This window comes from Corapipo altera, unplaced genomic scaffold (genome assembly GCF_003945725.1).
Source record: "Corapipo altera isolate COAL_440 unplaced genomic scaffold, ASM394572v1 61209, whole genome shotgun sequence".
In the NCBI taxonomy this organism is placed as follows: domain Eukaryota; kingdom Metazoa; phylum Chordata; class Aves; order Passeriformes; family Pipridae; genus Corapipo; species Corapipo altera.
This window is the reverse complement of record NW_020885005.1, coordinates 439,887-453,973: the sequence shown is the minus strand read 5'-3', so window position 1 is coordinate 453,973 and position 14,087 is coordinate 439,887. Positions and strand designations below refer to the sequence as shown.

At 34.6% G+C, this 14,087-nt stretch overlaps 1 protein-coding gene across 1 annotated transcript in view; it reads left to right on the top strand.

Annotated features, from left to right (window-relative positions):
• Nucleotides 1-14,087, top strand: part of LOC113958776 (nipped-B-like protein) — a 131,185-nt gene that overhangs the window by 104,336 nt on the left and 12,762 nt on the right. The window contains exons 24-38 of the mRNA XM_027667317.1: nucleotides 2,323-2,412; nucleotides 2,653-2,867; nucleotides 2,968-3,070; nucleotides 3,840-3,938; nucleotides 4,043-4,189; nucleotides 5,532-5,666; nucleotides 7,049-7,147; nucleotides 8,601-8,654; nucleotides 9,789-9,897; nucleotides 10,468-10,604; nucleotides 11,919-12,059; nucleotides 12,378-12,471; nucleotides 12,577-12,731; nucleotides 12,997-13,087; nucleotides 13,407-13,414. Coding sequence (XP_027523118.1) covers nucleotides 2,323-2,412; nucleotides 2,653-2,867; nucleotides 2,968-3,070; nucleotides 3,840-3,938; nucleotides 4,043-4,189; nucleotides 5,532-5,666; nucleotides 7,049-7,147; nucleotides 8,601-8,654; nucleotides 9,789-9,897; nucleotides 10,468-10,604; nucleotides 11,919-12,059; nucleotides 12,378-12,471; nucleotides 12,577-12,731; nucleotides 12,997-13,087; nucleotides 13,407-13,414 — 1,677 coding nt within the window. The remainder of the gene's footprint in view (nucleotides 1-2,322; nucleotides 2,413-2,652; nucleotides 2,868-2,967; nucleotides 3,071-3,839; nucleotides 3,939-4,042; nucleotides 4,190-5,531; nucleotides 5,667-7,048; nucleotides 7,148-8,600; nucleotides 8,655-9,788; nucleotides 9,898-10,467; nucleotides 10,605-11,918; nucleotides 12,060-12,377; nucleotides 12,472-12,576; nucleotides 12,732-12,996; nucleotides 13,088-13,406; nucleotides 13,415-14,087) is intronic.

Sequence of the window (14,087 nt, the reverse complement as noted above, 5' to 3'; positions counted from 1 at the left end):
AAAAAGATTCATACCTGAGTGGTGACCTGAATTTGTCGATTTGTTTTGGGTTTTTTGCAGGATCAGGCAATAACTAGGCATTGGCATCTGCAGAAAATAAAATAGCTGTGGGCAATTGAGTGCTAAAAGATTGTTTTCTGTTACTCAGGAAGCTTAACATCAATGATGGCAGATAGTACATTGTGGAAAGTGTATACTATACAGTACCATCAGTCAGGGTAGACAGTGTGTTGTTTATAAATTATTTGTAACATAAGAACAAATAACTATTTGAAAATGTGTACATGACACCTAAGCTTCACTTTGTTACTCAAATGTCAAGAAAATAAGATCCATTGGTAGACATATTCAGTTTTAGTCATCAGAAATATTTTTAATCTTTTCATTCAGAAATGAACTTCTATCTCTACACATTTTTCTTTCCTGCTGAATTGAAAGCTTAGACTGTTGGATATTTCCTTCTACCCTCTGATATCATTACCAGGATATTCCCCCAATGATTGATGAATGCTTATAACACTGTCTATTGTGGTTTGGGCTCATGAACTGTATAAATGTAGGAGAGAATCTATTCTGTTCTGACATTTTTAAAAAGTAGATTTTTTTCATATAAATCTGTCATAGATTGTCAAGTTGAACACTTGTGCATGCTTTTCATTAGTTTCTCTCTTCATATGCCGATCTTCTGGACTTGTAACTGTACCTTTTTCCATGTGCTGTTGTTTGCAAGCTATATTACATGCTACACTTGTCAGAAGATTCTCAATCTGTGCTGTTCATACAGAAGTTGATGGTTAGAAGTTACAGATTTTATTGTTGAAGAAGAAAAATGCTTTGTAGATGAAGAAGTTTAAACCAGAAATTATTCTTCTACTTTTTTTATCAATACTGAATATGATTTGTTGTGAGCTTCACAGTTTCTTTTTGTTTGTTCTGGTATTTTTACTTTTTTTAATAGTTAGGCAGTTACAGTTCATCAAGTAACTTTTTTTCCAGTCTTTTGTCCACAGAATTTAACATTGGTTGAAAACCAGACTTTCAAATCACAATTTGCATATATATTAGGGTGCCAAATATATATTAATAAACCTATATTAATATTATGTGTACTGCAGATGTGTTTTGAATTCTTGAACTCATTGATTTTGGGGGGGGAAATCCTTTTTTCTTCTGTAGCATCGGCAATTACAAGGACCTGCACATTTCAGTATAATAGTAAGGAAAAAAGGGTGGTTTATGTTTATGGGTTTATGATGCCTTGTAGGTGTTGAGAAAGTTAGTTTCTGATTCATTAACAAGTTAATTGATACTTATTTGTTCTCTAACCCCTATATAGGGAAAAGTACATTGTCTGATCATATACAGATTTGTTATTCAATTTACATAGGTTAGAACTATTTAAGAGATCAGGATATACATATTTCCTATTAAAGAGCCTCTTGAAAAAAAACATTCTGTTTTTAACATTCACACAGTTTAGATATTTACAAATCTGATACATAGTTCTCAGAATAATATTTCATATGTAATCCTTTTTGTACATCTTGAAAGTGCTTCACAGGAAAATGAATATTAGCCTATTCTGTAGATAGGCTTTATGCACTTGGTAGAATTTTTATAAAATGTATGTTTGTTCTCAAGGTTTTTGACTGATAGAAACTTAGTTGAGTCTCAGAGAGTATGATTCTTTAATGCTAGAGTTCAGGGGTGTTTGGGAATAACCTCTGTAAATTCTTTGCTACATGGATTGAGCATACTTGCTGTACTTTCTCTGTATTGATGCTTTAAACCTGAAAACAGTTATACCAAATGTTTTGAAAAGGGATAAGTTATTTTTATTTCTTTGATGTTTCCCATATGTTTGTACTGTTGTCTGTGTTTTGTATTTATGTTCATTTGACTTTTTTGCCTTTTATCCCTTGTTCACCTGAGAAATCATTGTTTCAGTATGCAATATTGAGAGAGCTAGCAATGCATTTTATAGGTTAAATCTTGTGTCAGTCTACTATGTGTGATTTCAGCCCTTTGTTTTTCCTTAGGAACAGAGGGTCTTCATACAAGATAACAGAATGAAAATTATTCAAAACAGTTTGTTTTAAAACCAGTCTTATTCTTCTGTTAATCTTTTTTAGACTTTGGAGCCACAGTCTAATTTGGTTGTCTCTATAAAGTTTAGAAGTAATTGATTTAAAAATTATTAATTTTATTGATAATTGCAGAACATTAACTTCAGTGTATTTTATATGTGGACATGCAGATTTTCAGATGATAATCACCACTGTGAAATATTCTATTTTATAAATATCTTTTTATTTCCTATAGGTTTCAGGAGGAGAAGATGAAATTCAACAGCTGCAAAAGGCTTTGCTAGATTATCTGGATGAGAACACAGAAACTGATGCATCATTAGTGGTAAATTTCAGCTTTCTGGTGTCAAGTTTATATAAAAATAATTTCAGTAACATGTAATAAATAAAATTATTTTTGGTCATGCATATTAGGGATTCAATTAAATTGTCACACTAACATATACTGTTGATTATGTTTTCCAAAATATGGTTGATGCATTAGACTCAATCTCATAAATCTGATAATTTCACTCTTCTACATCTGTTGTTTTTGTTTTCTGTGTATCCTGCTGTATTTCTCCAGTTTTCTCGGAAGTTTTATATAGCTCAGTGGTTCCGTGATACAACTATGGAGACAGAGAAAGCAATTAAATCTCAGAAGGATGAGGATTCATCTGAAGGAACTCATCATGCAAAAGATGTTGAGACCACAGGGCAAATCATGCATAGAGCGGAAAGTCGCAAAACATTTCTTCGCAGCATCATTAAAACTGCTCCATCTCAGTTCAGTACATTAAAGTACGTTTGAGCACCACTGATTTCTTTATTAACCATGCATTTGACATTTTTAATCATTTTTTATAAACATGTCCTAATTAAAACATTGGATTTGTTGCAGGATGAATTCTGATACTGTGGACTATGAAGATGCATGTTTGATTGTTCGCTACTTGGCCTCTATGAGGCCATTTGCCCAGAGTTTTGATATTTATTTGACACAGGTAAACTGTGATCGAAGTCTTAGTACAGTGAAATGCAATCGGTTTCTGATTCCAAACACTTCTGTGGTAGTGTGCCATATCTGTTCATTGTTGAGTATGGTTGTTTAACAGCCCATGATAACACCATGGGCTTTCATATTCTGTATTGATGATATAAGTGCTTATATTTCTTTTTCTTGCATGCATTTCATATGTCATATGTCATATTGTACATACATTGTTTTATTTGGCTTTGGATGTATGTGGCAAAATCAATATCTTAGATGTGCTCAGTAAAAGGATAATTGCAAAATGTTGAAATCTTTTTTACAGTTTCTGTAAGATGCATGCTCATTTGGTAATATTAACTTATTAAATTTATCTTAATTTGATCATATAAGCCAGCTTGGCTAGTTGCTTGCAGTGCATGTTACTGTCACTTTGGAAGCTGTTGTTTAACCAGTGTGGTTTCTTTCTTCTGGGAGACGAGCACTAACATGTTGTCATGACGACATGTTTGAACTCCAGTACTGGTTTGGTTTAGTTTAGGTTTTGTTACTTATACTGATCTGCATACAGAGGCATTCTTAAAATTATAGTGCTCAAATCCTCGTCTTCCGTTGAAAAAACTATGGTGAAAGTCACAACCAAATGGCAAAAGTAGAGTTTACAATGAAAGGTCTTCTTATTTAATGAAATCATTAACATGTTATTCTGCTGCATTTTTGCCTGTTAAACAGTTTACTACCTTCCCAAAGCAAATGAATCTTTTTTTTTGTTCTTTTATTAGATTCTGCGTGTACTTGGTGAAAATGCAATTGCTGTTCGAACAAAAGCCATGAAGTGTCTGTCTGAGGTTGTTGCTGTAGACCCCAGTATTCTAGCCAGGGTAAAAAAATCTGAAATATCCATCATGCTCATGCATTATTCTGTCACACTTAAAAGAAATCTTTATTTCTTATTTTGGATCTGTGTTTTATTTGTTCTTTTTAGCTGGATATGCAACGAGGTGTTCACGGACGGTTAATGGATAACTCCACTAGTGTACGAGAAGCAGCTGTGGAGTTGCTTGGCCGATTTGTGCTCTGTCGTCCTCAGCTTGCTGAGCAGTATTATGACATGCTGATCGAAAGAATATTGGTACCGTGACTTTTAATAATTATGATAAAATAAGTGTAATTGGAAAATTTGTATTTGACTGAGTTTATATGTTTAATAATATGGAATGATGATTCAAAGAGTAAATGGTATTTTATTATTTTTTGGGGGAGCATTAAGATCAACCTTGTAAAATGCATTGCTTGTTTTCAGTGAGGCTTTGTTATACTGTCATGGTTTAACCCCAGCCAGCCACACAGCCCCTTACAGCTGCTCGCTCACTCCCCCACCAGTGAGATCAGGGAGAGAATTGGAAGGGAAAAAGCCAGAAAACTCGTGGGTTGAGATAAAGACAGTTAAATAGGGAAAGCAAAAGCCACTCGCAAACAAAGCAGAACAAGGAATTCATTCAAACAAAGCAGAACAAGGAATTCATTCAGCCCTTCCCATGGGCAGCAGGTGATCAGCCACCTCCAGGAGAGCAGGGCCCTATCACACGCAACGGTGACTTGGGAGGACAAACACCATCACTCCAAACATCCCCCCCTTCCTCCTTCTTTCCCCCACTGTATATACTGAGCATGATGTCACATGGTCTGGAACATCCCTTGGGTCAGTTGGGGTCACCTGTCCTAACTGTGTCCCCTCCCAATCTCCCACACACCTCCAGCTCCCTCCCTAGCAGGGCCATATAAGGAGCAGAAAAGGCCTTGGCTCTGTTCAAGCCCTGCTGAGCAATAACAAAAACATCTCTGTATTATCAACCCTGTGTTCAGCAGAATCCCAAACACAGTCCCACACCAGCCACTCATTTGCTATAGTTACATGATAAAACATGTTTGTAAAGTGTTTTGGAGATGTGCATATGAGCATACATGAAGATGTTCATTCCTGGCATTAAGATTAAGCATGTTTTGAATAAAGTAATAGGAAATTAAGTTCCTCATCCTTCTCGATAGACAAAACCTAGGAAAATGGAAAATATTTGCTGCATGTATCATCCATAAGCTTTATCCAAAGGCTTTTGAAGTATTACAGTCCAAAAGGTCTTGTGTGTTCCAACAAAGTAACTAAAGCATCATCACACCTAGCTTGTAAACTCTTGAATTAAGAAGTGGAATTATACATTTGCAGTGTCATGAGCTCTTAAATGGGAGGATATAAATCGAGGAACCATTTCAATGTTTTGGGGACTCAGCCAAAACCTTTAGAATTGTTGCAAATAAAGTTATGCTGACCTTTTGTATAAATATACTCTAGCTGCCTTTTCTGAATACATTTTGCAGGTCAGATTGTGTGACCATCAAATATGAATTTATATAATACATAAATTAAGTAATATGTCTGATTTCTTTTCAAGAGCATAATGCTTTTCTCCTCACAGGATACTGGTATCAGTGTAAGAAAAAGAGTCATAAAGATACTTAGGGATATCTGCATTGAACAACCAACATTTCCCAAAATTACTGAGATGTGTGTGAAAATGATTCGGAGAGTTAATGACGAAGAAGGCATTAAGGTAGAATGAAACATATCCTTCAGGATTTAAATTATCATAATTGATTTCTGTATTTTGACCCAAATATAATCAAAAAAGTATTTCATTGCTCCTTTGTTATATAGCTTTCTACATTGCTGTCTGACTTGGTTTTCTTTTCTTGCTTCTATTTCTTCAAGTTCTTGTTGATGATCAAAGGATTTTAAAAAGTTCTTATCTTAGAGTTTTGGGGATTTTTCTCTTTGCAAGGGTTGTATCTGGTTCTTGTCTTTTCTAGCAAATAAAATTAGCATATCAAATTCCTTTCTGAAAACAAAATAAACTTTAAGTCAAAATTATTATGCCAGTTTTATAAGTTCTGCATATAAAAATATAAAGTATTAATCTGTGCAAGTTTTTCATTAATTTTGAATGTTTAATGAATCAGTTATCCCCCCTAAAATGTTACTTATGTGATCATGTTCTAGTCTTTGCGCACCGCATATGCAGAAGGGCAAAAAACTAAGATTATGTGTTGAATCATAAACCTGGCACTGATGTTTTTTGTTTGATTTGGCAAAAATAATTTTAAAATTGCTGGGTAATTAAGAATACAACTGTTATAATTTTGTATCACACTTTCAGTGGGATTTCAAGTCTGCAACTTTAAAGCTGCAGCATATAATTTTGCCACGAGATACATTAATGCGAAGTGGCTTTCAGAGAGGACTGTTAATCAAGAAGTAGATGAACGGGTGGATCTAAGATGCTGCTAAGAAAGGAGGATGACCTTGTTCTCTCCTCTCTTTTCCCTTGCCTTCTCAACAACCTCATAAAGATGAGGCAGTATCTGCAATGTATTTTTTTATTGTGTCCATGGATGAGGAACGCTTTCTACAAGCATATGCTTTATAAGTAATTTGGGAATAGTTAGTTCACTTTCATTCTATTCCATCTTTTCCTCCATACAAAAACACTGTAAGGGAACCGACTTCCTATGTTTGCGTAGAGAGACTTGGCTTCTTTCTCTTCCACGCCTTGTCACAACTGTTCTGAAAATGCCAATCTACAATTGCTGCTAATTCTACTTTGGAAATTGTAGTCTTGTGTTCAGTTTTCAGCTTCTCAGGGGACTATGCTTTCCTGAGGAATGCAAATTAGTGCAGGAAAGTGCTCCATTTTCTGTAGCATCAGTTCCCAGTAATCATTTTATTGAAACTTGCTTAGAGACCAGTATAACTGCTGTAATAGTAGTTCTGGGTCTATCTCAGATAACATTCTCTACAACAGTATCATGTAGATTGACTAATTCCTTATGAAAAGGCACATATTGTCAACAAATCTATTGTATGGATGTATTGGTAATAATACCTATGTCCCAAGATAAAATTATTTATTTCTGCTAATATTTTTTTTTCCTTCAGAAATTAGTAAATGAGACATTCCAGAAGCTCTGGTTTACTCCAACTCCACATCATGACAAAGAAGCAATGACCAGGAAAATACTAAACATTACTGATGTGGTATGTTAAACAAATTTGAATTAAGTTGCACGTAAAATTTCATTATGTTTTTAGTATCTTTGAAGTCTGTAGTCTTATAGAACATGAAAAATATGCAAGTAAGTTAATTATCAGATTATTTCTTTATATGTCTCCTGCAATTGAATACATGCTATAATTATTCATCTGATGGAACTGGCTTGTGGCAGTTATTGCACGGACCAACCAGATTGAGTGCAAACTGGCAAATCGTTTATTAACGGACAAGCACGCGTTTATATACCCCCAATTACATCAGAGGTTACGTAACCATAGAGCACGTGAGACTTCCCCAACGGTCATTATCGAACCCTTCCAGTGGGCATGCTCAGTCGAGTACTTCCTTCGGGGGCTTGATGCGGAGACTTCATTTCCCATCCTTCCTTGCGACATTCTTCCTGTAAAGTGTTAACCCTTTCCCCACACTGGCTGTAGGGAAACTTTAAATGCTTGCAAATCTGCTAGCTGTGATAACTGAGACCACATTATATTCAGGTTGTGTAAAAATTTGTGTTGTATTTAACATTTTTCAGGAAATGCTAGTAGCAACATATAGTTAAACCTAACTAAGAAGTTGTCTCTTAAAAGAAAAATTTCTTCAATTGATAACATTTATTTTAAAAGCTTAATAAACTGCTTTAATAAATATAAGGTCACATTCTCATCCAAGGTAAATTAGTATCTGCATAATTTTATCTACTTTTTAGGAGCAGCAAATTAAATCGTATATCTCAAAAATCTGTTTCAAATAAAATGCTGATACATTTGTAGTGAAAATGTATTGTGTAAAACCACTGTGTTGAAAAGGTATTTTTATAGCAATTATACCAAGATGCAAATATCAAATAAAAGTACTCTCTTCACTACCTAAAAATATGGGTTTACACTGCTTTTTAATATTTTTACTAAATGATAGTGTATTGTGCATTTTTCCAGACTGAAAAGTGAGTTTATTTGACTCCGGTTTAATTCTCAGTTCTGTCAATTCTATTTTGGAGCACCTGTGAGCTGTTCCTGACACAGAATACCACTGAAGACTTAGTTTGTTTATATAAATATGTAATATATTAATAATATAAATGTTTATATATACACATGTTCATTTTTAATATGTCTGTCAGACCTGTATTTATACTTTAATCTGTACAAAATACTGTTTTATGAACCCAAAATATGGTTTATATTAGAGGTAGCAATCTCCAGTAAAATGTGTCGACCTTGTGTTGTATGGGATACAAATTCTGAGATCCCTTAAATGGTAAGAACTCTTTTTCAAATGCAAGAAACAGTTTCTGATCTCCAAAGGTATTGTACTGAAAATTTATGGAAATATATATCTGTGCATGTTTACTGATCCTTTAAGATGACATCTGTATTGAAGTAATTTTTCTTCAGATGTCTTTTTTAACCAGTTTATTCTCAAAACTACTTTTAGGTTGCAGCTTGTAGAGATACAGGGTATGATTGGTTTGAACAACTTCTTCAAAATGTAAGTAATGAATTCTGAATGTATGGCACAATCATTTTGAGAATTTTAACATTTCTTTTGGTACTAAAACACACTGAAGGGAGACTGCAAGAGCAGTCCTTTACTGTAAACAAATTCAATCCATGCTTTTTAAACATCTGACCTTTTTTTAAATCTTCATTGGTGTAATTTTCTTTGTCTCCAATATTAGTTTCTTTCTTTCCATATAATTGTTTTAAAAATACTTCCTTTTTCATTTTGGGGAGGGCTTTTGTTTGTTTTTAATTTTATAGTCTCCTCAGTAATGAGTGACATAACATGAAGTGCATAGTTACGCTACGTAATTCTGAAATAAGGCCTCTAGTGTAATGTAGATTTTTTTCAATGATAGAGAAGTATATTTTCATGTCCAATATATTTGTTACACAGTTTATAGAAACAGTGACTCTTCAGGCTATAGGTTACTTCCACATTATATTTTACTCTTAATTTTTCTAAGAAATGAACTTGATTTGTTTATCTCTTAGCCTGTGTTGTCTATCTCCTCTACAGCTCCTATACGCTTGTTAATTTTCAAGCAAAATTAACAACAGCATGCATGAGAGAATTAGAGGTCTCCAAAGATTTTACTTTAACCTCGAGTGCCATGAAAATAGGTAGTCAAATAAACCAAAGTACCTCTTGATGCCTGCACTGAATAAAAAGCTATAGTACAGGCTCAATTAAATTAACTGATTAAAATGTTCCTAGGACTATGTTTCAGCTTTGTTTGATATGTTTTTTAGTGTCAAAAAACATTTCTTTTTTATTTGTCTTTTTTTCTTTTAAAAAGCCTTCTACCTCCTATTACTTACTGCTTTTTTTCTACATTATTTCATTAAGCACAAAGCTAGCTTTCATCCCAATGCAAAAATCAGTAGAACTCTTCTGTCTTTTTGTCACAGTTAATTTTTATTTACTACTTTTGCATTTTGGTTTGATTTTTTCTTACTTCTCTTAATTTTTTCTTCACTATGTAACTTTTATGGAGAAGTTAAATGCTTTTGTAGTGCCAAATCCTTGTATATCTGTAGTACTTTTTATAAAACCAGCGTATATCCAATGTAAATGAATGCATCCTTAATACTAAATCATTTTCTGTTTCATCTGCCATAGCTGTTGAAGTCAGAAGAGGATGCCTCATATAAACCTGTGAAGAAAGCCTGTACTCAACTTGTTGACAATTTGGTTGAGCACATTCTTAAATATGAGGAATCCTTGTCAGGTAATAGTATTTACAACCCAGTAGCTTCTTTGAATTTTATATGATACTGGAACAGTGATGGTTCAAATTACTATTGTGAAAAGTTACTGTTACAGAATTCCTGTTACAAAACTGATGATAATGAATTATTGTATTTAAGTTCATTATGAACTTTTGAGCACTGTATAATAATAAAGCTTCCCTAATTTTCTCTAGCTAACCACAATAACAGAACTAATTTTAAAGTAACTTGTTCAAACTTTTAGATCACTAAAAACGAAACAAATGTGTCAAGCTTTATTTGCATTAATACATTCTACAGTTGTAATAGGAATCATTGGCTGGGCCAGTGTTCTGTGTACAGTAACTAGTTTAAAAACTAGTGATGTCTTTGAAGCAATTTTGCTTCTTATTCGACATATGTTGTGATTGCATACAAATATTAACACATTATGTTCTCATCTCCAACCTAATGAATAGTCTGTATTGATCTTGAAAGATATGTTAGGAAAGAGATATTCATATGATGTTTTGGCCATATGTTTTTCATTGCTCAAACATTACTTTGTGTATTTTCTAATTTTTTTGCAGATTCTGACAACAAAGGTGTGAATTCTGGTCGCTTGGTTGCTTGCATAACCACTTTGTTCTTATTCAGCAAAATCAGGCCCCAGCTAATGGTCAAACATGCCATGACCATGCAGCCATACCTGACCACTAAATGTAGTGTAAGTAGAAAATATTAGAAAATCAGCCTTTTTTTTCCTCAGATAATTAAGCATGGAAATTAATGGCTGTTTTGTATGCTTGATGAATTGAAGGTAGGAAAAGAGAAATAAAAATTGTTTCTATGATTCATGATCATCATATCTTCTGAAGATATTAGGTCCTTTTGAAGATCTCTACAGCTTCTAAGATGCTGTTTCTCACCCTCTACCTCCACATTTTACAGACAGATGAAAGTGAAACCTGTGCTGCCTCTTTCCCTTGAGGACTAAAACACAGTTTTTCATCTGTTATGAAATAATTTCTTAAAATTGTTTTGTTTTATAGTCACAGTCTTAAAAGTAGTTAAGATTTAACACATGAATCTTAAAACTAAAGGTATGGTTCCATAAGATAGAGTGATCTAACATATAGCAAATATATTAGAAGGAAAATGTCCTGCTCTATCCTCTTCAGCACTTCACCTCTCTCTTCCCTAGCTCTGTTGTTTTTGTATTCCCCTGTAAGACAGTTTAGGTCACAAAAATTATAGAGAGCTACAATGCTGAATCCCCCCCACTCCGGTAAAATGGCCCCCTCCTCTGAAACATTGCATTGCTTTCTGCTGTTTTGATTTGCACAGTTGGCTCAGTGAAGGTTGTGATGAACCCCTGATCTGGCAGAAGGAGCAGGACAGGATCATGCAGCCATGGCTCAAGGAAGAGCTTGGCTGAGTGGGGGGCAGCAATCCATTACATTAGGTCAGCTGCCCAGGGAAGGGCAGACTTGAGAATGCTTGTTATCAGCTTAGCTTGTAGGTATAGCCTAGCATTTTACAGTTTCAGCCCTGGAGCATTCTCTAGGCATATCTACAACAGACTTAGAGCTGCTTCTGATCAAACAGTATAGGGAAAGATTATCTGACTATTTACTTGCTGCCGATAGCTGTTGCCAGGTGTTGTGCATTCTCTAGCGTGCATGTGTCAGGAAGAGTTCCTAGATTTGTTTTAGGACTCCAAAAATTTTTCAGGACTGTCACAACCTTGATGAGAGGTGAAGTTCTGCTTCTACAGATTTTTTTTTCCCAGAAGTTCTGTAGAAAACAAGAACTTGCTTTCAAAATAATATGTAACTCAAAAGCAGATGTAAACTACATAAACTATTCTTTTAAATATTTACCAAATAACTTACATAAGATACATAATTGTATTATACTATTATGTAATTGTGTTGTATTAAGATGTATTATATATTTATTCCATAATGCATATTAATAATACTTAGCTTATAGGTAACACAGCCAGAAATGTTAAATTCTATAAATGCTGTTGTTTCAGACCCAGAATGATTTCATGGTGATCTGCAATGTTGCAAAAATCTTAGAACTTGTAGTGCCACTAATGGAACACCCAAGTGAGACCTTTCTTGCCACTATTGAGGAAGACCTCATGAAACTCATCATCAAATATGGCATGACGGTAAGCTTTTAATTGCTACTATTCGGTTAATTCCATTTCACATTATGAAATACATAGTTTTGGTTTAAAGAAAATCTGTCTTCATTGTGAAGATAACTTTTGAGCCATGAAAAATCAATGTTCTTGGTTTACTGGTGTTTGTATGTGTTGCTATATTTTAACAACTATAAGTTTGGGCAGGTTTTCAGAGCAATCTAGGAGATGGACATTACATATGTTAAATGTTTTAGTTCTACATAACTTTTTCCTACATAACTTCACAAAAATCTCAGGTTTAAATTCTAAATATATAACTCATTTGTTCCTTCTTGCACCTAGGTTGTTCAGCATTGTGTGAGCTGTCTTGGGGCTGTTGTGAACAAGGTCACCCAGAACTATAAATTTGTGTGGGCCTGTTTTAATAGATACTATGGTAAGTAAAATCACAACATGTAGTTGTCACTCCTCAGTTTTGACTACAAGACTTAGAGATACACCATGATTAAATACTGTGATCAAAACTTTTATCTTACTGTAGGTGCACTTTCAAAATTAAAAAGTCAACATCAAGAAGACCCCAACAGTACAATACTTACTGCCAATAAACCAGCACTCCTTAGATCACTTTTCACTGTTGGAGCACTGTGTCGGCATTTTGATTTTGATCAGGAAGATTTTAAGGGCAACAGTAAGGTAAAATAACTTGTATTTACTCTCTACATCTTATGTATATTGAATACTCCTCTTCAATTTGAGAATACAATATTCATAGTCCCTCAAAGCTATACATTTTTTCATAATGCATACAATATCGGTTTTTGGGCTGTAAATACATGGGTTTACGAAGGCCATGAAGTAAGACTGTGTTTCTTCTTTTTGATATATATGATTTTTATAAGAGATTAAAAATATCTGTTTCCTCCTCAAATACCTATTATTTTTGTTTTAATTTCCTCAGGTTAACATTAAAGATAAAGTACTTGAACTGCTGATGTATTTTACAAAGCATTCAGATGAAGAAGTACAGACGAAAGCCATTATTGGCCTTGGTAAGAAATATTAATAGTTTTTATTATTCTGCTGTAGCAAAAATCCATGCATTTCATCAGGCATTCAGTTACTTGTGTAGTGGCAGGGGAGTTTAAAATCAAAGTTCACTGCATGTAAAATTTGAGAACTGGCTATGGAAATGTAGTCAAAGAGATACTTTGAAATTGCATACTTCTTCAGTAGAGTGGATGCTTTTGACAGTGAATGCCTTTTTGATGTGTGACCAAGTCTTAAAAAGCATCAGGATTCCAAAGTAAACAGAGATGATACTTTTTCCCCACATGCAAGTGTGTTGTAACTCCAAATCTTGTTTTTCAGTCAACAAGGTATGGTTAAAGAATAACTAGAAAAAAATGATGGAAAAACTTTGAGAATTTTAAGTCAATGAGTGGCTCTGAGGTTGGTATAATTGGACAAATTTGGGGGTTTTGGACAATGGGATGATCTACTCAAAACCTGGTCTACTGACACCTGATGGGATGCACCTTTCTCAAAGGGGAAAAACAGTTCTAGAGCAGGAGCCAGCGGGGTTCATTGACAGAGCTTTACACTGGCTTGCAAGGGAGAAAGGGGCAAAACCAGGCTTGACAGTGATGAGCAATGGGATGGTGTGCCAAAACTTGAGGAAACAAGCACTAATGGGATCCCTCAATCTGTCTCAAGAGGTGTTGGCTACAGTGTACCACACCTGAAATGTTTCTACACTAATGCACGCGGCATGAGGAACAAACAAGAGGATCTCAAAGCTTTGGCCCACTCCCAGGGATTTGACATCATTGGCATAAGAGAAACCTGGTGGGATGAGACCTGTGATTGGAGTGCCCAGTTGAACGGTTGGTTACAGGCTCTTCAGGAGGAATAGGCAGGGCAGAAGAGGTGGAGGGGTGGCACTGTATGTAACAGAAGGGTTAGAATGTCTGGAGCTCACAGTTGGCAATGGCACAGTTGAGAGCCTCTGGGTAAGAATCAAGGGGCAAACAAATAATACCAATGTCACCA